Source organism: Marmota monax, unplaced genomic scaffold (assembly GCF_021218885.2).
Source record: "Marmota monax isolate L192 unplaced genomic scaffold, Marmota_monax_Labrador192_F-V1.1 WCK01_AAM20220418_F8-fsc00106, whole genome shotgun sequence".
Taxonomy (NCBI): Eukaryota; Metazoa; Chordata; class Mammalia; order Rodentia; family Sciuridae; genus Marmota; species Marmota monax.
In genome coordinates this window covers 7,461,666-7,484,918 of record NW_026695218.1, presented here as the reverse complement: position 1 = coordinate 7,484,918, position 23,253 = coordinate 7,461,666, and the positions used below count along the sequence as shown (strand labels likewise).

At 54.4% G+C, this 23,253-nt stretch overlaps 1 protein-coding gene across 2 annotated transcripts in view; it reads right to left on the bottom strand.

Annotated features, from left to right (window-relative positions):
- Sfxn5 (sideroflexin 5) overlaps positions 1-23,253 on the bottom strand; it is a 113,996-nt gene that overhangs the window by 6,528 nt on the left and 84,215 nt on the right. The window contains exons 11-13 of one of the 2 annotated variants that reach the window (XM_046432375.2): positions 21,158-21,273; positions 18,974-19,059; positions 11,966-12,083 (exon numbers count right to left, since the gene is read on the bottom strand). In XM_046432375.2, coding sequence (XP_046288331.1) covers positions 11,966-12,083; positions 18,974-19,059; positions 21,158-21,273 — 320 coding nt within the window. The remainder of the gene's footprint in view (positions 1-11,965; positions 12,084-18,973; positions 19,060-21,157; positions 21,274-23,253) is intronic. The other variant, XM_046432377.1, reaches the window with a different exon arrangement.

Genomic DNA, 23,253 nt, shown 5'->3' with positions numbered 1-23,253 from the left:
ATCTTGGATGTCAGAGGTGTGAGCAGCTAATTTTGTTCTGCTACCCATAACAGATGTAGCATATTTTATTTTAGTGCCATTATTAGCAACTTCCCATGCCGGCTTTCACTGAAGCACTGAGGCCCGCATTAAAATCAGAGAGGCTGCTCACCGCAGTGGAGGACCACGGCCCAGGGCCACGGCCCACGGTGCTCACTCCCTGGAGCATGCAGACCCAGGGAGACCGAGGCCTCCTCCTCCCAGCACCCCAGGCTCCCCTGGGCCCCCTCGGAGCTGAGGGCAGCAGGTAGGAGGGATGCACGGGGGAGAGGGGAGATGCAGGCAGTGGGAAGGCTCCTGGGGGAGGTGACTGAGGAGCCCAGGAGCAGGGGCTTGGGGACAGAGTTGTTAAGCTAGGCTTTCCTCTCATTCCAACTCAGTCTGCTCTCAATTCAGCAGATGTCGATGGCCACTGACTCCCTGGCCCCAGCTGGGCACACGGAGAAGGACAAGATCAGCCTGTGTCCTTGAGAAGCTCAAAGTCTAGGGGAGGAGTCAGACAGTGAACGCAGATGGATTCCAGAGACACAAGCAAAGTGCCATGGAAACTGGGGAGGGGCTGGGGGTTACAACTGATGAAGGAACGAGGAAGGAAGCGAACAGAGGGTTTTGGTGATCAGAGAGGCTAGGCAAAGCCTGCTGGGTGAAGGGAGAAGCATTAGCTGGCCAGCATGGGCCGCGAGGGCAGGGGAGCACTGTCGGATGTGGTGGAAATGTGGCAGGCAATGGAGGTGGGGTGAGGACAAGCAGAATCCTTTATGCTATATGAAGGTGCCAACCTTTTATCTGAGAGCAATAGGGAGCCATGGGAGGATTCAGAGCAGGGGTGGGCCATAACCTTGCCTATTTTAGAAAGGTCTCTGTGGTGGTGGTGGTGTGGAGGATGGACTAGAGGGGGCAGGGAAGCCTCCCAGGGAGCAGCTGTCAGAATCAGAGAGGTGCTAGGTCCTGCCTTATGATGCTGCCAGTGGGGGCAGGCAGGAGGGTGTGCCGAGGATCCTTTCTGAAGATGAAATCCATAGGAGTTGATGACCAATTCCATGTGGGGGTGAGAGGGAGGTGTTGAAGATGACTGTGCGTTGGATGACTCCTAATTCTAGCTCAGGAGCTGGGGTGGCTGGCGATGCCATTCTCAGAGGCAGGGAATATGGGAGGGGGTGGGGCTGGGAGGGGGAGGTGTGCTCAGGGTAGCCAATGCTGAGTTGGGGGTGCCTGTGAGCTCCCCAAGTGGAGAGGCCTGGGGGGCAGATGGGTCCAGGGTTCTGGGGCGATGGGCAGGAGAGAGAGCCCGGATGTGTGAGCACAGCCAGAGCCTCCAGAGTGGAGAAGCTTGCCCAGGAGAGCAGATGGAGGGGCGGGTGCCAGGGCCTGGGGAACAGGCACATTTGAGGGGCGGGTGAAGGGAACAAGCCCGTGATGGCGGCCTCGGGGGACCAGCCTGAGGAGCGGAAGCAGTGACAGAGGGTATCCAGACATGGAGCAGCAATGGACACGAGGCAGTTTTTTGAAAGCGCTCCTAGGAGGGCCAAGAGGCCTTGATCTTGGCAACTGGGTGACAGTGACCTCCTAGGTCCAGATTCCCCAGCCCCTCACTCAGTGCAGACCCTGGGAACAGCCTCACTTATTGGCCAGGCCCCTCTATCTCTCTGGCCATGGCTGAGTGGGAGGCCATAGGATGCCATCTTCAGGTCCCTTGGATGTTGAGATCCCGGGGTCCTCAGCACTGGGCTCACTGGGAGAAGACGGGGTAGAGCCCTATGTGCTGGCCGCTTGAGCAGATCTGCCATTTCTTCCCCTCTTACCAATAATCGAGTGCCCCCTAGGAAGTTCCCTCTCTGGGTATGTGGGGGTCCAGTCTTCTCCAAAGGAATGACATCAGGGGCCTGCCCGGGAGTGGCCTTTGGACAGGCGGTTGTGAGTGTGGTTCAGGGGCTGTGGCTGCCTCTTGTGGCTCTGGCCAGCTCCAGGCCTGGAGGCAGGAACCAAGGAAAGGTGTTCTCTAGGGGACCATGCTGCTGGGAAGGCTGAGGGGGAAGAAGCAAAAGTCAGCTATATGTGCAGAGTAACGGTGTTGTGGGCCAAGGTGGCTCATGGGTGGGGTTGTGGAGGAACATGCCAAGGCTCAGTGAGAGGAATGGATGTAGCCAGAAGAGACCCCCTGTGTCGGGCTGAGAAGGTAGGAGCCTTCTCTGGGGAGAAGGTGATGATGAGAAAGGAGGCCGAGCAAGCAGCAGGTACAGGGAGAAGGGACTATAGACCCTGGTGCAGCTGGGACTTGGCGGGTACCTTTTCCAGGCACCTGAGAGCCAGGCGGCAGCTGGAGGGCAGGACACCTGGGTTGAGGGTCGCAGGGACCACGGAGAAAGCTGAAGTTCCCAGTCAGCATTGGCTGATGGTTCCTGTAGCCCCAGAACTGGGGATGCTAGGGACGTGCCCGGCCCACTATGAAATAAGCAGTGTCACCTGCTAGTCCTGCCTGACTCATGCCGAGCCTGAACCTTGACTCCCACACAATCTCGTGGGGTACACCCTCCCCACTTGCCTGTATCTGAGCACCAACTCCATCCTGCAGCCCAGCTCAGACTCTCCTGCCCCTCCCAGGAGATAGCCCCAGGTGGGAAGCACCATGTCCAATATCTCTAGAGCCTCCCCTGAGCACCCCAAGGCCTGGCTGGCTCCAGAGCCCCTGGAGCAGCTCTGTGGCCTTCCTCTGTGGCCTGGGAAGGGTTAACCTTGAGCTATTTCTCTCTGTCTCCCGGCTCATTGTGGGTGGGGGGCCAGAGTGAGGAATGCATCTGGGGCCACCTCTGCCTTCCAGCCTGGGAGCACACACACCTGCAGCCAGTGGATAGTTTACATATTTGAACCTGGAGCTGAGGTGTGGAGACATAAACAGGAAACTGGATCCCCCAGCCTGTGCCCCATTCTCAGGGGCTTTTACCTACTACAAAGCACTGGCTCCTCCTGGCCTTTCTTGTGCTGGCTCCTCTGCGTCCCTTTCAAAGACTAAGGGCCAGGGGGTGGGGCATTCAGCCTGACCTTGTGACATAGCTCAAAGCCACTTCCTGAGCTTGGCCCGAGGTCTGAGCCTCTAACGTCTGCAGGTGGTGGCAACATGGATACAGGGTCCCAAAGCCCAGGTGGGCATATGGCTGCCCGTGGGTGCCTGAGGCCTCGGCAAGGCAACCCCTGACCCAATAGGCAGCTACATCCACCCTTTCTCACTGGGGCTGGCAGGCCTCTCAGGCCCTACACACACACACACACACACACACACACACACACACACACACACGAAAGCCCTATCCTTTTGGGGGCAGCTAGAAGGTGGTGTGTAAGAGTAAGGCCTGAACTTGGATTCCTGGACCCTGGGGTCAGGTCTTTGGTACTGGATCTGGGCTCTCATTGTCTTCTCAATGAAGGTCACACTCCTTGGCTGGACACTTAGGCCTTCTGGGTCTTTCTCCAGGTTCCTCATCCACTAGCTACTTTCCATTTCCTGTATATTTGAGACCTGAGTCCAAGCTGTATCCACTTCCTCTAAGACTACCTCCTCCTGGAAGCCTCCCCTGCTTCCACCTCTGGTGCCCCTGGCACTTGTTCTGGTCTTCATCATATCCCTGTCGAAGACCTGGTGTAAATACAGCCACCCCATCTTGCTCCATCTTGTGCCATTCAAGGCAGCTGCACCTGGTACACACAGTTCGATCCTCCATAAGAACTGAATCAAACTGAACCGAAGTGTGAATGCGGGGGGCCCATCTCAAACCTTTCCATCTCCCCTGTGCTTTGTAGACCCAGAAAATGGTCAAAGCCCCCTCTCCGTTTTGGAGCTTTGCACTGTTCCTGGGTGCCCTCTGGTGGACCAATCTCACAGTCCTTCTCTGTCCTCTATCTTCTCAATCTGGAGGCCTCAGTTTCCCCACACAAGCAGTGGGAAAACTTTCAACCTCCTGGAGCTAGGAAGACAATGATATCTAGAAACAGACGGGAGTCTGTTGGAGGCTTAGAAAGCCCATGTGACGCTATGTAACTAAGGCAGGATCTGCAGCCATCCCAGTGCCCAGGCCCTGCCCTGCCCACCCCTGTTCTGCTCACCCCACTCACAGGCCGGAGCTTTTGCTGCGGGCCAGGCATGCTCGAGACCCTGTGCACACATCATTGCTGTTATCTCAGTGGAAGCTTCGCACAACCAAGCCTCTTGTCTGTTCTAAATTCAGTGAGGTGTTCTAGAAGGTCCTGGGAGGGAGATCTGGGAAGGACAGGCTGAAAGGCGCCCTTGCTGAGGCCTGTCTTTGAGAGTGTGTGCACGTTCATGCGTGTGCGCCTGTGTGCACGCGCGGGTTTAGGATGGGGGTGCGGGGAACAGGCAACATGACAGGTGGCGTTGGCGTTCCTGGGCTCCAAGCGGCTTTGCCATCCCCATTCGTCCCTCCTGGGGGGTCCTGTGGGCAAACTCCAAGAAAGCAGCGGGCGCGGGGAGGCGGCAGATTTCTGACGGCAAAAATAGCTTGCTTCGGAGTTCAGTAGGGACCTGATTAAACCAGTAAATGAGAAAAACCCCAAACAAACATCTCCAAGCAAAGCAGGAGATGGATTGGAGACTGGAGGGGAGGAGGCCCCTGCTCTGGGGACAGTGAAAGTGCTGTGGACTCTGGAGGGACATGATGGTCCCTGGACATCGTCTCTTGCCTTGTATCAGCCCCAGAAGAGCCAGAGAAGAGGAACCAACAAAGTCAAGGTGAACCCAGATAAGCCATGTTCTATGTTAGGAGTTGATCAAGAGCACAGTTCTGAGTTTTAGGGACACGCTAGCTGCCAGGGAGGGAAAGGGGGCTGTTGTCCCCAGGCAGGAGATGGGACCAGAATCTGCATGTGTGAGGTGGGACAGATCTTGGTGGGGCACATTAGGGATGACGTCTTTGAGGAGGGCTATTTCTAGAACAGTCTGAACAGGTACCTAAGCGGGTTATCAACTCTTCCCCATTCTCAGTGAAGAGTTCAAATGCTTTCTCAGAGAATAAGCTGGAGGCCAGGGACTGACTTCTGGTGGGTCACAGCTGCCTGGCCAAGCTATTTCATCAAAACCACCATTTTCTTTCTTTTAAAAAAAAATATTTATTTAGTTAGTTGTAGGTGGACACAATACCTCCATTTTATTTGTGTGTGGTGCCTAGGATCGAACCCAGTGCCTCACACGTACTAGGTGAGCGCTCTACCACTTAGGCACAACCCCATCCCCCAAACCACCCTTTTCCTCAGGACTGGTGAGGGAGTAGAGAGAGAGTGGGGGTTCTGGGACCCCTGGGGGAACCCACATTCTTTCCCTATGCAGGATGTAATTCTTTCTTTCTTTCTTTCTCTCTCTCTCTCTCTCTCTCTCTCTCTCTCTCTCTCCCTGTTTTTTGTTTTCTTGTTTGTTTATTTTTTGGTACCAGGTATTGAACCCAAGGGTGCTTAACTACTGAGCCACATCCCCAGTGATTTTATTTCTTTATGTTTATTTAGAGACAGAGTTTCTCTGGATTCTTAGGGCCTCACTAAGTTGCTGAGGCTGGCTTTGAACTCATAATCTTCCTGCCTCTCTCCCAAGCTGCTGGGATTACAGGGCGTGCACCATCACACTCAGCCACCTCTTTTCTTGATGCACCAAGCTGTAAGGGTGGCAGGAAGGAGTCAAGGGAGGGTGTGGGAGGGGTGGCTGAGCGTGACCCTTGGGTTCCTCATCGCAGCATGGAGGTGGCCTCTTAAGAGCCACCTGCTGAAGACAGGGTGAGACATGGCTTGTGAAAGGTGCTGTGGACATGGAGAGAGCTTCACAGCATGCCTTCTAGTCCGGGGACCCTCTGGAGCTGAGGGAGGAGGGATTCAACTGAGAGGGAGGGGGCCTGGGGGTTGGCAGGGCTGACATGGGAGGCTCAGAGCAGGAAGCCCTGGGGGGCTCTCATGTCTTCTCCCAGCCAAGGTGTTCAGCAGAAGCTGTAAGAGCAGGGGGCGGGGTGTCCTCTGCTGAGGTGTCAGGGAAGGTCAAAGGCCAGGAGCTGACAAAAGACAAGCCAACTGACAGGAACAGTGCAAACAGGCCAAACAGGAAACAATCCTCCTGGCTGGTGAACCTGACTCCTTGTCCCCTCCAGGCTCCTGTAACAAGCAGCCTCAGCCCAGAGCCCTCCCCTTCTCTCTAGACTGGCCCCTGCAGTGGCTGGAAGGACAGCAGTAGAGTGAGGACCCAGGGGACCACGGGGCATATCCCAAGCAGGCCTAAGGCCCCTGCCCATTCACATCTTGGCACAGTTCAGGAAGCCAGACCTGGCCTTGGAGGATGGCTCAGAGGATACACCCATGTTGCAGGGCTCAGCACCGAACTTTAGGTCACATAACCACCACTGCTCTCCTGATTCTAGTAAAGGGAGCCCTGTCTTGTGTTTTCACTTCCAGAATCCTATGGGATAAGGCCAGGAAGAAACTTAGTTCCAACACCTTATCTTACAGCTGGGGGGACGGAGGTCTTTGAGGTTAAGACTCAGGCCATTTAGAAGGTGGAGGCTGACAGAGGCCAGCCAGCGGGGCAGAGGGCAGACCTGGAGGACACAGGTCAGCCCCTGCCCCAATACCACCTAGGGACAGGGCCAAGCCCCTGACTGCCCCCCACTCCCCATGCCTCACTCATCCCCAGACAGGCCCCACTTCTTCTGTGGACACATTTCAACCTCACCAAATCAGCTAATTATTGACAGTTGGTGAAGAGGAGATTTCACTTTTTCCTCCTGTTAAACTGCTCCTAATTAGTTCCCTGTCACCACGCTGGCTCGCCCGCCCGCCGCCGCCCGTTCACAGTGCCTCATTAACCTTTCGCTCCTCTCCTGCCGCCTGCCAACAAGATGAAGACAAAAACAGATTGTGGAACAATGGCTCCGGCTTGTATGTGCAGCCCCGTCCCCCAGCCCCAGAGCTCCCGGGGGAGCCGTGAGGGAAGGAGAGGGGACTGGGGTGGGAGGAGAGCCCAAGAGGAATCAGGGAAGGGAGAAAGAGGCACAAAGAAAGATAGAGGCAGAAACAGGCAGGGACAGGCGAGGGGGCCTTGGCCAAGGTGCTGCTTCTCTCTCTCAGGAGACACGAGGTTCATTAAGGGGGATTGGACGCGCTCCCCGGTAGGGAACACCGCCTGTCAGGGTTGGAGGGACATTCACCATCAGCAGGTCCGGCCTCCTATGGCAGCCAAGCCTCTGGGCCCAGACTGACCCTGGAACTCTCCCTCCAGGGAACGAGGCACCAGTGTAAGTGGGATGGGGAGGCAGGATGGAGGTGACCGAGTTTGCCTGGAACTCAGAGTCGCAATCTCCAGAGAGGGCAGGGCCGACAAGGCCGCGTAAATCAGGCCCCACTGGACACAGGAGGCCCCTATTACCCACATACCCTAGCGCAGCCTTCTGCCTTCTTTTTATCATAGCTCCACTTCCTGTTGACATTTATGACTTACTGTATTTTGGGTTCCACCCCCAGAATGGAGGCTCCCTAAGACTAGGAACCATTATGTGACCATCCTAGTTACAGAAAGGGAAAGCAACCCAGCCTGTATGGGGGTCTATGGGGTAGAGCTTGGGTTAGCGTGCTGATAGGCCTGCTGGTGCCTGGGAATAGCCTGGCCAAGTGATTCTTGGCAATGTCCTATTGTGTGGCCTCATCCTCCAGGTCACAGGGCCCATCAGGGCAGACTCCATGCTCCCTGCATGGACAATAGGATCACAGCCCTGCAGGGAGGGAAGATCCCATCCTCCAGTTCTCACACTCAAGTCCTCAGGGGGTCTCTGGTCCCACCTGTCCCTCCTCTAGATTTCCCCACCCTTCCCACCCCTTTGTCAGCTCAGGGTCAGAAAACAAAGATGCACACTCCAGAAGGTTCCTGTGAAAATGGATACCACTTCCCCCACAAAGTCTAGGAGGCCTAGGAGAAGACACTGGAATGTTCTTGCTGATAAATTAGTGGTGAGTAGTCTGGGGCACACACTTGGCCTCCTCTTTATGATGAGACTTGGCCTCCTCTCTTTATGATGGGGTATGGGCAGGCTGAGGAAGGATAGGGAATCCTGCCTGGGTACAAAGACAGCTCCGTCATTACTAAAGTGCACCTTGGGCAAAGTCCTTAACCTTAAAGTGCCTCAGTTTTCTCATTTGCATACAAGGAATATAGGAGCCTACCTTGTAGAATTGCCACCATGACCAACCAGGCCCCTCTACTCACTGAACCCAGGGACTCCTTGGAGGCCACACCTTCCCTCTTTGGGCTGTGGACATTCCCTCACCACTGCTGCTCTCTCACCAGCTCCCAACCTCCATCTCACAGAGCACCCAGTGCTGATCTCCCAGAGTTGCCCATCCCTGAGCTCATTTTTCTGAACAAAGAGAGAAAATCGACTACCATTTTGCCTCCTGACTGCAGTGTCTATCTACACCACACAATGGCTAAGTCTCCTCTGCTCCTTCCAGGACCCTCAGTCAGAGCTCACTCTGCACAGAGCCCCTGCCTTCCATGTACTCGGCTTGCATGAATCTACTCCACCTGGGCTCTCTCCCCGCCTCTTGCTGCTCCTTCCCTTTCTCGATGACATTTCTTCCTTCACAGTGACCTCACCTTCCCCCAGGCTTTGATTTCCCCCTTGTACAGAAGGTTTCATATCTCCAGCCAAACCTCTCCCCAGAGCTATAGATGCACACATCTATCTGTCTGGGCAACATCCCTTGATAATCAATAATACTTTGAACTTGAAGAGCATTAGGAGGAGGTAATACAATAAGGCACGGAGTTTCCAGCATTTTGCCTGCTTTAGTAGCTGTTTGGTAAAAGTAGCTATCACTACTATTTGCAATTTGACCCTCAGTGCTATTTTAATAGGCAAAAATATTAATTCAAAAAGAGCAGACAAAACTCTCTCCCAGGAATTGAAGCAGGGATTGAAGTTCTTTCCTCAACCTCTGGGGCTGATGAGTTGGAAACCACACCAATCACCGCAGGTCGGCCATCCTAGGAACCAGTTCCTAAACTCGATTTCCAAGTCCCCTAATTAATTAATCAGTGTTTCAGTGATTACTTCTGTTGACAGCCTTGGTGGCTTTTGGCAAAGTTGGGTCAGCCCAAGCAAGTTCAGACTTATTATGGCAAATCCCACTGGCTTCTGGGACATGAGACATGATCCCTGCACGGTAGAAGAAGCACCTCGTTAGAATTAATTGGGAGGATGACTGGGGGAATGAGGTCCTCTCAGCCATTGGCTGATGGCCTTGGTGCCATAGATAGGTCACAGAAAGGCTTCAGAACACCCCATGATGCCCAGGACAGCTTGCATCCTGCTGGAGGCAATGCAACCCTCCCTCCCCAGGGGACAGAGACCTATTATATGGTGATGATATTTTTTCCCAATCTAGACACAGAGGCTTGGGTTAGACACACAGAGGAACTGACTTCTGTGCTTATTTGAGCAGGCACTGGGGGACAGTGGAGCCCAGGCTTTGCCTGGAGCCTCTGTGAGGCCAGAGCAACTGACCTTGGACCATCTCTCTGCACCAGAAGTGTGGACCTTCAGGGTTTCCTCTGACCTTGGGCTTCCCCTGTGGCTGCTCTGGGCCTCCATTTCCCAGTGGTAAATGGGGTGACCTTGAAATCCATATAGCTGGGATGGTCTCTGATCTGGTGCCAAGAGTTTTCCTGCCCTGGGCCCTCTCCATGCAGAGCTTCCAGAGCCCCTGATGCTCAGGGCACAATGGTGCTAGAGGCACACGGGGGACTCGGCCCTTGCCTAGAATCTCAGGTTCAGGCTGACTACAGAGATGTGCAGAGACTTTAGACAGCCTGGGCTCAGACCCTCCAAGACATGGATGTCAGGGACCACTGCAAAGTACCCCCCTTCTGTCCTCAGACTTCTAGGCAACCTGGTGTTCTCGACTCCATTGGGACTTTCCAAGCTCAGCTTTCCTGCAGGTGGGAAGAGTGTCCCTGTCCCCACAACAAAGCTAAGCCCTTCAGGCCTGATGGAACTGGGGGCTCATTTCACACACCAGGATCCCACCTGGTGTGTCCTTGGTGGGTCCTATAAAACAAGAGCCCCACCCTTGCCATAGTATCCTCCCTAGACTCTGGGGCTGGGGTGGGGGCAGTAACTCCAGCTCTGACCCTTGGGGACCTTAAAGTTGGGTCTCTACCTCCTACTTCAAGGCCCTAGATCTCCAGTCCTCACCTTCCTGTCTCTTATTGTCACCTTCTCCAAATTCCCTCTGGGAACACTTACCCCTCCCACCACCCTTCTTGGGGCCCTCCGCAAATAGGGTCAACCCTGAAATCACAAACTCCAGCCACAGTCCCTGCTTCTCATGAGCTCGTTACTCCAAACACCAGGCTCACTCGGCCCCATTGGGCCTGCTCCTCCTGCTTGGCTTCCCACCCATCTTCCCTCCCAAAGGCATCTGCCCCCGACTCCTCTCCCACATGCGAACATGAGCAGGGGGCTCTCCCTCTGCCAAGATCTGCCCCTTGTCTCTGCTTGGGTCCCCTCCCCCCTTTTATGGGCCTTACTCCCCATCCTCCTCCTTTCCATGTCCTCAGCTTCCTCCGGGTGCTTCTGTTCTGCATTTACCCAGCCCCAGTCCTTCCCTTTATAAAAAGGGAAAAGTAAATAACAAAAGCTCTCAAGATCCTGCATCTGTCACAGTGATGTGCCTGTTTCTCTTTTTCCCTGGTGCCAAGCCTCACCTCTGATGATGGCCTTGGTGCCATAGGTAGGTCACCTGTGCTCCACTCCTTGGGGACAGGGTTTGTCTCCATTGCCTGAAGGACAATGGACACTCTGAACCCCATGGGGCTTGGACTGCTCACCTACTCCGGATCCCATGTGGCTGGCTCTGCCCCTCCCAGTACTGGTTTTACCCCAGTGGTCTCTACTTCTCTCCCTGCTGCCTAGGCCTTTCTCCTTGATTCCAGAACCACTTTCCACAGGGAACCTCCATTTGCATGTTCCACAGACTCTTCACACCCAGAGGTCATCCAACTCAATTCAGTGTCCTCCCTCCAGCCAGCCCCTCTTCATGTAGCACCTACACCTATCTGCCTTCTGCTTTTGAAACTAGAAAGCCGGGCACACGTCCTGCCGGATTCCTTTCCCTCCCACCACATGCAGTTCTTCATGAAGTCCTGATGAAGCGGCCACCCAGCTCTCTCTCAAAGGCCCCACTCCTCTTGATGCCCCCTGCCAACAGCCCGGTCCAAGCTGCCATCATCTCACTGGATGCCCGCCACAGCCTCCTGATGGTTCCTTCTCCAGAGCTCCAACCCAGACTCATGACACAGGCATGGGGACCCTTCAAAATCAGGAGTCTGTGGTCCTGCTTTAAGGCTAGCCCTCAGGATGACATTGGCTTCTCTGCTTTGGCTTCCAAGTTCCCAGCACCACCTGGCCCCAGGCCACTTACCTGGGCTCCCTCAGCTGGCTCCACTCTCTGCTCGTGCTGCAGACTGTGGTCAGCTCTTGAAGAGCGCTCGATCAGCTCTTTGATCCCATCTTGAACAGTCCCCATGTGCTGCCTCAACTTAGAATCTTCACATTGGCTGATCCCAGGCCATGTGTCCATCGACCCACTTCTCACCTGGCCAGCTCCAGCCCAGCCTCCAGATCCCAGGGAAATGCCACTTCCCTCCAGACTCCGAGCTGCTGTCTCCTCCTACATTCAGCCCGATTTCTCCCATCCTAACCTCCCTTGAACTTGAACATCATTGTGTTGACTGCTTGACCTTCAACTCCCGTGGTCAGAGCCTGGGCCATTTGCCCTTCTAACCACAGTCCCTTGCACAGTGTTAGGGTATCAGCATGGGATAGTATTTGTTAATAAATGACCCAACTGCGCCCCTCCCTTCCCTGCCCTGGAGGCCCCCACTGACCTCTGACATCTGTGGGAAGAGGCTGATGGCCAGTGGCAGGGCCAGCCCGAAGGCTGCCAGGCACACGAGGCTTTGCACAGGTAGAAGCAGCCGGGGGCGCGCCTGCAGGAGAGCCGTCCTGTGGGGGAGAGGGAAGGAGGAGCCCCATGAGGCCCAAAGACAGGGTGGGCTGGCCACTAGCCACCACTCTTCCTCAGAGACAGGGCAGCCTGGTTCTATATCAGCTTCTAACTAAATAGATGGAACAAAATTCTGTCTTTGGGGCCCTCTTCCGTTGTCACTCTATCCTGCCCACAGGCCAGGCCTGAAGGACATTCGGATGGAACCCTGACTACTCAAACAATAAGCAAGCATTTGTGGGGCGCCCACCCATCATGTGGCCAGTCCTGTGCCAAGAAGGTCACATGTGGGGGAGACAATAGAGAAGGCTATTGGCCCCCTGCCCCTGGGGAGACTGGCAGGAGTGGAAAATTGCCCTCAGAGGCTTAAGTAACAAACAAACCGGAGTAGGTGGCATCCAGGGAAGAAGATAGAGCATCTGCACACATGGGCACACATACACATATAGCCTGGAAGGGGAGGTCCTGCTCTACTGAGCGGAAGCCATCTCGAGGACCACCTCATCACTTGGATCCAGAGAAGGCCACGGACTTGCCCAAACCCAAGGCCACCTCTGTATGAGGCCACAGGGCTGCTTCCTGCACTCCTGATCCCGGCAAGTGCTGTCACCCTGGGCTGCTCCTGGCTCCCAACTTCAGGACCCTTTGCCAATTTCATCCTCAGCTTATCACAACTGGCACCAGCTCCCTATGGCAGACTTTGGAGGTGGGATTTCTGGGCAGGAGATGGGCAAGAAAAGTCCCCTCCAAGGCCTGGGGTACTGCAGCTCCAGGACAGAATGGGCTCCCCAGGCAGAGTGGGGGCCATGCCAGTTGGCAAGTGCACCATCCCAAGTTTGTCAGAGCTTTCCCCCTTCAGAGGGGACCAATACACTTCACGTGGGGAGGCCCCAGGGATGCCAGCAGAGTGGACTATTAGCCAGAGGATGTTAGGTGGGCACTATATCTGACCTCCGTAGCTGTAGCTGCGTGGCCCTCCACACGGCCAGCTCTTGGTGTGAAGGGCTGCTTTGCCCCTCCTCCATTGGAGCACACCTGGGTAGGTGAGAGGCCTCTGCTAAAGTTTGGGTCTTACGTTCCCCTAATGGCTCATGTGTTAAAGGCTTAGTCTCCAGCTTGGAACTAGAGGGAGGTAGAGGAACTTTAAGACTTGGGCCTAGTGGGAAGTCTTCCAGTCATTGGGGTGGTGATCTCAAAAGGGACAAGGGGAGCCTCACCCCTTCCTCTTTCTCTTTTTCAATTCCTGGCCACAAGGGAGTAGGTTTTCTCTGCCACGTACTTTTGCCATGACATGCTGTGTCCTCACAGGCCCAGAGCAACAGGGTCCACCAACCATGGACTGAAACCTCTAAAACCACGAGCCAAAGTAAACCCTTTCCCTTTATGAATTGATTATTACAGGTATTTGTTACAGTAATGGAAAGCTGACTACCAGGGACCCTCTGGGGCAGAGACCCAGTGTAGGGGGCTGTAAGACCCTCGCCTTCTAGATCAAGAATTCCAAGGGCATCTGGCCCTGAACAAAATTGGGAGCAGCTGTTCTCAAACTTGACTGTGCGTTGGAATGTTCTGGTCAGCTGATTAAAAAAGCAAACGTCCAAGGGTTGCTTAATCCCATGGTCCTTATTCAGTTGGTATTAGACCTGACAGTTTGCATTTTAAACAACCCCACATGAATCTAAAATAGAGGATCGCCAGAACACACTTCTGAGAAACTCTGCCCCAGATATTTCTCCTTAGGTATTAATAAAGATTCAGTTATTTATCAATTCTATTCAAGTAAAAGGATCAGCCCAGCCTGGCCCTCAGTAAGCGTCATTATTGCTGTAGATATTGCCCATGTTATGTGTAGGAAGGAGGTGAGATCCTGCACCTGCTCAGACCCTAAGATCTTCAGCTTCAAGTTAAGCCTAAATTGAACTATGGAGAGGGGGATTTCCACAGGACCAAGAGGAGCAGAACTAAGGTGCCTGGGTCAAGTTCAGACCCCTGGGAGGCTAGCACCCCTTCTCTCCCTCGTGTCATGTGAAGTCCACACCTTCCTGGTAATTGGCCCAAGGACCCCTGGCTTCTCAGGAGACGTGGAGGGGCTGCAGCAAGGCTGACACCAGCCTTAGGTGACTTCCAGCTCAGATCAACTTCTGGAGTAGAACATGAGGTGGGCCGCAGGCTTTGCTGTCCAAACTAGCACACAGGATGTGGACAGTGGGACTGCCTCGTGCTCAGGTAGTGAGATGGGAGGGTGTGAATTTTCTGGAGGCACGGGCCTGAGGTTCACTGAGGGCACGGAGAGTGTGGCTGCCTCCCTGATAGGTGAAGGGGCAGGTCACCAGGTGAAGGGGCAGATCACAGCTCAGTCCATGGGACTTCCTGAGGGAGGTGGTGGGAACAACACTACATAGATTCCCTTCCAGGTAGGCTGTGAGCTGGGCTCCTCTCTCATGGGGCAGCTGGCCTAAGTCTCTCTGGGCAGGGAGTCTGGGAAGCCCCAGGCCTGTTATCTCAATGCAGGAAGGAGGCAAGCCCAAGGCTACAGCCAAACCCAAGCCTGAGGAGTCCCAGCCCAGAGCAGGCAGAGTGAACACAGCAGGGCGGGGGAGGGGAGGAGAGGGAAATGGCAGGGAGGGATTGGAAAGGCAGCTGGGGGAGTTAAAATATGCAGATGGAGAGATGTGCGAATGCCTGGAGAAAGGAAAGACCCGGATCCCAGGGATGAAGGAAGATGGGGGAGCGGACTCAGGGACCCACTGTGGGTGTGGCCTGGGCACCCCCCACCCAGCGTAGACCCAGCCTGGTGCATTTTCCAGGTGCATCCCAGGGTCTGGGAGAAGTGAGCCCTGCTCTGCTTCTCCTGATCAGCACAGGAGCCTGCCTCTGAGATGGGGGGATTCCATCTGGGGGGCTCATCCCAGCTCTGGTTGGTGAAGGCTGCAGGGGAGGACACCTGCTTGCCTTCCTGCCTGCACCCCCTTGAGAGCAGCCTCTGGGCCAGGCGTGGAGGCTCCTCTGCCTCTGACTTGAGACTTTCCCTTTTCATCTCAAGAGTCAAGTACAGTGGAGCTTGCAGAGTTCCCACCTCTCTCTTACCCTAGCAAGAAGCCCAGGCTCCTTGGCTCTGAGTGCTCCTGCTACAGAGGATAAAGTGAGGCCAGAGGCAAGTCGGGTCCCAGTCCCGGCTGCCACACAACAGCTGGTCTCCCCCATTGCTGTGCATTCCTTCAGCACTTGGAGCGCAGTTTTAGTTTGCGCTCCATTAATTTGCAAGTAGGCTGCTTTGTAAGTGTTCTTTTGTCTTTTTTTCTCTGGCTGTCCGGACTCCCTCACCCATGCGGAGCTCCCTGAGGGTGGGGGCTGCCCCTCCCAGCAGCCTCCTCAGTAGAGGCCCTGAACCAGTCCCCTGCACCTAAAGACTATGGGGTGCATGGCAGAGCCCCACCCACCCCGCAAAGAGCCAAAAAGCATCGGATGGTGCAAAATGCAAAGTCCAAAGAGCAAAGTGATGAAGGGGTAGTGTCCTCATTTTCCAGCTGGGAAACTGAGGTCCAGGGAAGCTCTGTGACCACATTGAAATGGCAGAAAGTGGTGGAGCAGGAGGGGCCTAGATTTCATTTTCCTAATGGAAGTCTCAGCTCACCCTGCTACATTGCCCTGCCGCTCCTGCCACGAAGACCTGCAGTAGGTGTGAGATCAGTAAATTGTTGAGGGCACACACTGGGCCTTATTCTTCTTGATTTTACTGGGGCAATTTGGGCTGGACTCTCTTCTCCCTAGAGATTCTCCCAGGAGCTCCAGGGAAGGACCAACCCCTGGCAAGTCTTCCAGAAGCACCCAACAGCTAACCTCTCACTGCCAGGTAGGCTTCTTTGGACCCTGAATTTAATCAGACCATGTGGCATCCCAGACACTAGGCAGATCCCAGGCTGGAGAGGTCCAGAACTAGAATAATCTCCATGCCACCTCCTGTGACTCCCAAAACTAAATTTAGGTTCCCAAACCCATGGAACACTAACCACTTTCTGCAAACTCAACACAGATGCAAACTGGGAAGGCATCACAGACCATGTTTCCTTCCCAAAAATTCCTGCCAAAGGAGAGCCCCCCCCCCCCATGGCTTTGGCCAAATCAGCTTTCTCTCTCCTCTGCTTTGGTCCTCAGGATACCTGTAGAATGTGCTGGAAAGGCAACATCCTGAGATAGGAAGGGCTACAGCCTGGGCTCCATTGCTTGTTCTGCCTACCACAGAACACCCTGTCATTTTAGCCCAGCCATCCCCTGGGCTGTGACATGAGCCACAGGCAGATGTGACTCCATCCTCCCTGAGCCTTGGGGGACCAGCTTGCCCTAAGTTTCCATTGTCCTTTGAAGCCTATCTGTGATTAACGAAGCTTCTTTGCTTAACTTGTCCAGCAAGTGTTCTGTCTCACCAGATGGTGCGAGCGATCGGCAACCAGCGCCAGGTGAAACCGCCTCAGAGTTCCGAGGCTCAGGATTCAGAGGCCTCCTAGACAGATAGCCTACCAACCTCATTTGCCCCTGTCTCTGTGTGTATTTGCAGTCAATGGTATTTGGAGACAACCTCAGTTTATGATAGAGTCAGGGACACAAAAAAGATTGTTTTCCTGTTTATTTTTGTTGCTTGCTTTTTTTTTTTTTTTTGGTACCAGAGATTGAACCCAGGGGCACTTTACCATTGAGCCACATCCCCAGCCCTTTTTAAATATTTTACTTAGAGACAGGGTCTCACTGATTTGCTTAGGGCCTCACTAAGTTGCTGAGGCTGGCTTTGAACTTGCAATCCTCCTGCCTCAACCTGGAGCCCCTGGGACACAGGACTGTGCCATCACATCCAGCTCTGGCTGCCATTTTCTTGATCCCAACACTCAATATGCCCTTGTTCAGATATTCCCAGAGGCTCTGCTCTCTTCTAGAGCCAGAGAGAGATCATGTCCTCAGCTGGGCACCCAGGGCCCCAGTGAATGCACTTTGTTTCAGCAAGGCGGGACTCCTCAGTGTCCGCACAACAGCCCACCATCCTGCTCAGCCCTCCCTATCCTGCTCTCTCAGGCTCAGGCGCAGCTCTCCTTGGAGACTAGCCCACCTTGCTAATGGACCCACAGTGCCCCCTCCTCTCAAGGTCACCTTGGCTCAGTCTCATCTGCTGTTGACCTGTGTGGGTCTTGCCCATCTCCCTTGTAACAATACAGGCATCCAAGCCAGGTCCCAAATCTGTTCCTTCCCCATCTCCATGCAGGGCAGGAGACTCTGATAATGTGGTGTGACCTGAACACCAGAGAGGCAGCCAGCGTGGTAGAAATGGCCCAGGATCTTCAGCCATTCTCCTGACTGTCCTGGCCCTGCCTTTCCCTAGTATGCAAAGGGAAGCAGACCACATAACTTTCTTTGCCTTCCTTTTAAAATCTGTAAAATGGGAACATCATAATACCTCATTGCCCTGTTAGGAGGTGTCGATGAGAGCATTTATTCACTCACTCATTCAACAAATTCTTCCTGAACATCAACTTTGTGCTGGGAACTGTGCTAGATCAAATGCAGGGCAGTAAGCAAGGGGGTTTACTTGCCTTCAAGGAGACCACATTTTAGGGGAGCAGAAAGACAATAAACAACTAGATAAATAATCTCAGACATTGATAACTGCAATGAAGATAGGAAAGGCTTTAAGAGGACAGAGGGAGCGATAGAGGCTGATTTCTTAATGGGGTGGTCAGGGGGACCTCTCGAAAGCCCACTGAGAGAGGGCTAGGATGTAGTAAGTGCTTAATAATTCTAGCTGATGTGGGCTGGGGGTGGAGGTCAGTGGTAGAACACTTGCCTAGCATGCATGAGGCTCTGAATTTGATTCCCAGCACCATAAAACAACAACAATAACAGTAATAATAGTAATAACTGCTAGTTGATATTATCATTAGAATTGTAAGAATAAGAAGGTCCCAAATCTGGGGAGAAGCCTTTGTCCCAGAACCCACATGGAGTGCCCTGTATCCTCTCCTTATCCTACACTGCCCCCATTCTCCATCACTGCCTTAGGGGACCCCATGTCAGTGCCCCCAGGAGGGAGGGAGTGATCATCTCCTCCTGGTTACCTCACAAGGTTACCTAGTTACCTTACAGGGCTCTGCCCCTCTAGCTTCCCTCCACCTAGAGCCCCCCACCCTTGCTATTCTCCAGGCAAGAGCCTCCCCTAACCTCAGGCCTGCCCAGGCCTTAGTAGGTAGGCCGTTCCTCCTGCCCCCTCTACTCAGTCTCTGCAGCAAGATTTCAATCAGTCTCTGTGATTCAGTTTCACACTCATTCATTAACAGAATCACTGTTATTGGTATTATGATGTTCCCTTATTTCTTGACAGTCATGACAAATATGTCCTTAGAACATCCTTCTGAGGGTGGGTGGGGCAGGGAGGTTATTATTACTTGTGTTTTCTCCAGTGGAGAAACCAAGGCTTGCCTCAGGACAGGTGTTTGCAAGGGCTGGCACTGGCCCCAGATCTAGTCTTCCTACCTGAATCCTCAGACTGCCTTCACAATAGCCTCGCACTCTTCACTCAGAAGGCCCTGTGTGCCTGCACACACGCACACTCACAATCACGCACACAGACTTCTGCCCCCACCCCTGAACCGTCGGCTGGTCAGGGCAGGCCAGCCTTGTCCGTAGGCTGTGTCTCGCAGCCCCTAGCATGAGGCCTGCAGAAGACAAGTCCACGAATTCTCCCGGGATTCCAGCAGCACTGCCCGGGAGAGTCTGAAAATAGAGCAGGACCTTTTTCACCCCTGGAACAAACTGAGCAGGCTGCCAGTGGCTCCCTTGTCCCTTGCCCTAGACCCTCCCATTCCCCCCTCCCCAGAGGCCCCCCAGTCCTGGCTGCCCAACTCACTTCTCCAGCATGGACATGACGATCGGGGGCAGCACCAGGATGGGCATGGGCAGGACCACTCGTGTCAGCGCCGTCTCAAGCAGGGCCTGAGGGTAAGATAGGCTGGGGTGAGAGGGGCATCTGGGGTGGGGGACAGCCACCTGGCAACAGACCCCACCCTGAGCCCTAGGTGTGTGTGCTGCTGCTAAGCACATCTGGCAGCGTGGAATTATTCATGGAATCGCTCACAAAGCCGTACTCCAGACAGCAGAAAAAGCCACCTCTGGCTTCTCACCATGCACATTTGGAAAGAGCAGATTCCTGTCACCTACCATATGTGGGGGCGGGGCAGTGACAGAAGCAGCCCCAGGAAGGGACTGGTGCTCAGGGAGGTGCCTTGGGTGTGAGAGGACAGCCTCCTCAGCCCAGGATGTGCAGTGGCCCAGGAGCAGTATATGGAGGACCCGAGATGCTCACAAAGCAGGAGCAGGAAGGGGCATGCTGAGCCATGGCCGAGGGAGGACAGAGATTCGGGGTTTACTTATTTTTTTTTAATTTAATATTTGATATCTCTTAAAGACAAAGATGCAGAACATCTTGTGTCTCCTGGCTCTGGGTGAGTCTGTCTGTCTTTCTTTTTTTGGTACTGGGGATTGAACCCAGGTGTTTTACCACTCTGCTACACCTCCAGCTATTTTTATTTTTTCTTTTGAGACAGGGTGTTTTTAAGTTGCTGAGAGTCTCACTAATTTGCTGAGGCTGGCCTTAAACTTGTAATCCTCCCACCTCAGCCTCTGGAGTCGCTGGGATCATGGACATGCACCACCAGGTCTTGCTGGTTGAGTCTTTCTTAGACACAAGAGGTCAGTTTTGTAAGGATACATGCTTCTGTGGAGTGCCTGCAGGGTCTCCATTGGGGATCTGCCCTGAGCTTTGATTTTAGCATTCCTGTGAGGCCACAGACTGGGGCTAAGCTCAGTGGCAGTTCTGTGTTTGGATGGCCATTGGGGAAGTCTCTTTAACCTCAGGGACTCCCATCCTGAGAGGAGTTTCCAGGAAGGGCTCACAGTCCACAGATTCCTGGAGCAAGGAATGGACCAGGTTAGTCTGTAGAAAGCCCAGGGCTGTAGAAGAGCAGGGGTTTCCTTGCTTGTGGGCCCATGAGGGGGTATCACAGTTGCCCCCCTCACAGCGGCTGGGGGGAAAGGATAGAGTAGAGGTAGGAGCTGGGACCAGGTAGGAAACTGAGGCTAAATCCCCTCCCTGATAGGCTCAGGGCTAAACGCTTCTCCTAAGAACTTGTGCTCTTCATGATCAGGGAGGCCAGCGAGAGGATGCTCCAGGCCCTGAATAAGGTGTTAGAAGGACAGAGGGCAGAGGACACATTGTTGGCGTGGCACCTCATCTGTGTCTCTCCCTAGCCCCAGATGGGCACTGACTTTCCTGGTGGCCACTGGGGAGAGGATGAGGACCGAGAGAGGGCTCTCCCCAGATGAAAGGCTTTTGGAGAAAGCTTCAGGAGCAGAGGTAAGACTTGGGTCCCACGTGGGAGCTACAGAGGGACAGTGGCAGGAGCAGGTGAAGGCTCAGCTACCTCATGGCTGACCACTGCTCATCCCCAGCACTGAGGACAGAGCCCAGGGCAGCAGGACGAGCCAGACCACCATTAAGAGGAAGGCTAAGGTGGGGAATGCACAGAATATGCCCATGGCGGAGGGTGCTGTTTCTTCAATCACAGCTCTGGAGTGGGCGGGGCTAGTGAAACCGAGGTGAGGGGACGGTCTTGTCACAAAACATTCTTCTCCAAATCACACCAGAGGCCTCTGCAAGCCTGGAATCCCAGAGCTCATGGTTTGGGGTCCCAGAAGTGTGCTGCAGAAGTGCCACTCTCCTCCTGCTTCCTGTTTGTACCCAAAAGAGAGTGAAGGCCCAGGCAGCAGAGCCCTGGGTTCTGGGCACAGGGAGAAAGCTCTGGGGGAGTCTCCTCTGCCCTCATCAATTAACACCTCATCTGAGGATCTGGGTCCTGAGGGACTGGGACAAGAACTGTGGACTTTTCACAGTGGCGATGGGAGGAGAGGTTGGAGAGAAGCAAAGGCGTGTCCAGGGGGACAGATGGCAGGTGGGAGTGGGTGGGGAGGAGACATTAAGAGGGCAAAACCAATCCCCGCCCCCCAGGGTCCCTTGTGCTCCCAGGCTACCCACGTGTCTGGCTGCAATCTTGGAGGAGCCCACGAGGTTGCCGTCGGCGTCCAGGACATCGATGCCTTCCTCCAGCTCCCCGTACCGCATCAGGACCACATTGCAGATGTTGGCACTGGCTGGAGAGAGAGAGGTGCAGGGGATATGGCGCTGCACCTGCGGGTGCCACCCCCTCCTCACTGTCAGGCCTCCACACCCCAGCCACAGGGTCCTGAATGAGTGCTAAGGCTGAGAAGGTCGGGGCAGGCCAGGTTCTATTGCCCCTTTGCCTATCAGCCTGGTGTGGGATTTGGGGACCTTGGGAACCTGGTGAGCAAAGATGGAAAATAATGGATGTTGGGGGGAAACCGTTCAGGACTTAGGGACAATGCTGCTTTCTTGTCCTCTGGGCCAGGCCCCATAGGCAGGTGCAGTGGACGCCCATCTGCAAGGGCTGTCTGGCCTCCAGACACATCCCCCTGGAGTCTGATGTTCCACCATCATGAACACTACCCCATGGGCTACCCCATCCATTCAAAATATCAGTCCCCACATTCAGTCCCTTGTGCCTCAGAGTGAATCAAATTCCCAGAGAGATTTGCATCCCTGACAGCAGGTGCCAAAGCCGGCAGGAACCTCAGTGCTCACCCAGCACCACCTCCTCATCATATGGATGGAAAACTGAGGCTGGGGGGGCGGGGGAGGTTACTTATATGAGGTCACACAGCAAAGTGGAACAGAGCAGAAAGACTACAAGGCCTCAACCTTTGGGTACCCATGGGACTAGGCAGCACAGTTCTTCCAATGTTTGAATTCCTTTGTTCAGCCATGCCCTTCCCTGTCTCAGCTGAGATTTGGAGACCTGCGCTGAGGGGAGCTTCCTGGCTCCTAAGTTCAGCACTAGATATGGCGTCTGTGGGCCCCACATCAGCTGGTGCCTACAGCAGGGTGCCTTTTCCTGCTCCCTTTCACTGGGATGCACAAGGCCAGGCCTGGACTCATCATAGTGGGGTGTAGATGCAGCCCTGCTTCAGGATGGAAATGGGGAGACTTGAGGGTGGTGGGCGGGTGGGAAGTGGGGGGTGACAAATGCAGAGCCCGCCTGCTTCACTCCTCCCCCCAAAGCGCCTTGCTGTGTTTAAAGTTTTAATTTTTGCTAATTAATGTCAATTAATTTTGTATAATGAGTGTTTAATTTTGGGGAGTGTGTGAGCCTGGGAGCGACTGCAGTTCTGGGCTGTGAACGCTGATTAGCATCCGCACCTGCTGCTCCCCCCACTCCAGTGGGGGGGCACCCGGGTTTGGGGAGCTGGAGAGCAGCGGGGCCCAGTGAGCTGGCAGAGTGGGAGGGAGCCCACAGATGCTCCTGGGGCCTGAGCCAACAGTTGGGGGCCCCCGAGGTCCAGGGTGCTCACAGCTGGGAGACAGAGCTCTGCAGATGAGGGGTGGGTGACTTGAGACCCTGGGGTCTCTTAGCCTCAGTCCCCTGTTTCAATCAAGTAGGGAGGTGGAAGAAACTGAGGCGAAGACCGAGAGGCTCTGCAGTCTTTGGGGAGGAAAAGCAGGAGAGCAGATTCAGCAGTACAATGTATTTAGAGCACATATGCCATCTTTGAGCATCTCTACTGTTGCCACACGACACTCGGCAATGCTAACATGGGCAGACCCCCTAAGGCTGGGACTCAGGCCTTGGGCCCCTCCTGTCCCCACAGCAGACATGCTCACCTGTTTTGGCTCTCAACCAGGGGTGATTTTAGGAGACATTTGGCCACATCTGGAGATGCTTTTTATTATCTCATAATCTGGAGTTGGGGGTGGGGTTGGGGGTGGGGCTGCTGCTGGCATCTAGTGGGTTGAGATCAGGGATACTGCTACACCCCTGCAATGCACAGGACACCTTCACATGACAAAGGATTACCCAGCCCCAAGTCATGTTGACATGCAAAAATCCTTGTCTTAACCACAGCCAGAGACGGAATTAGGAAGGTGAATTGGAGGTAAAGGAGATTTGGGGCAGCAGGAAAGGACCTGGAGGAGGGGTTGGGAGCCTGGGTTGGGGGCTTTCTGGGCTTGGGCTTCAATTTGGCTCTCTCTGCTTATCTCCAAAAGTGAGCTCCTGC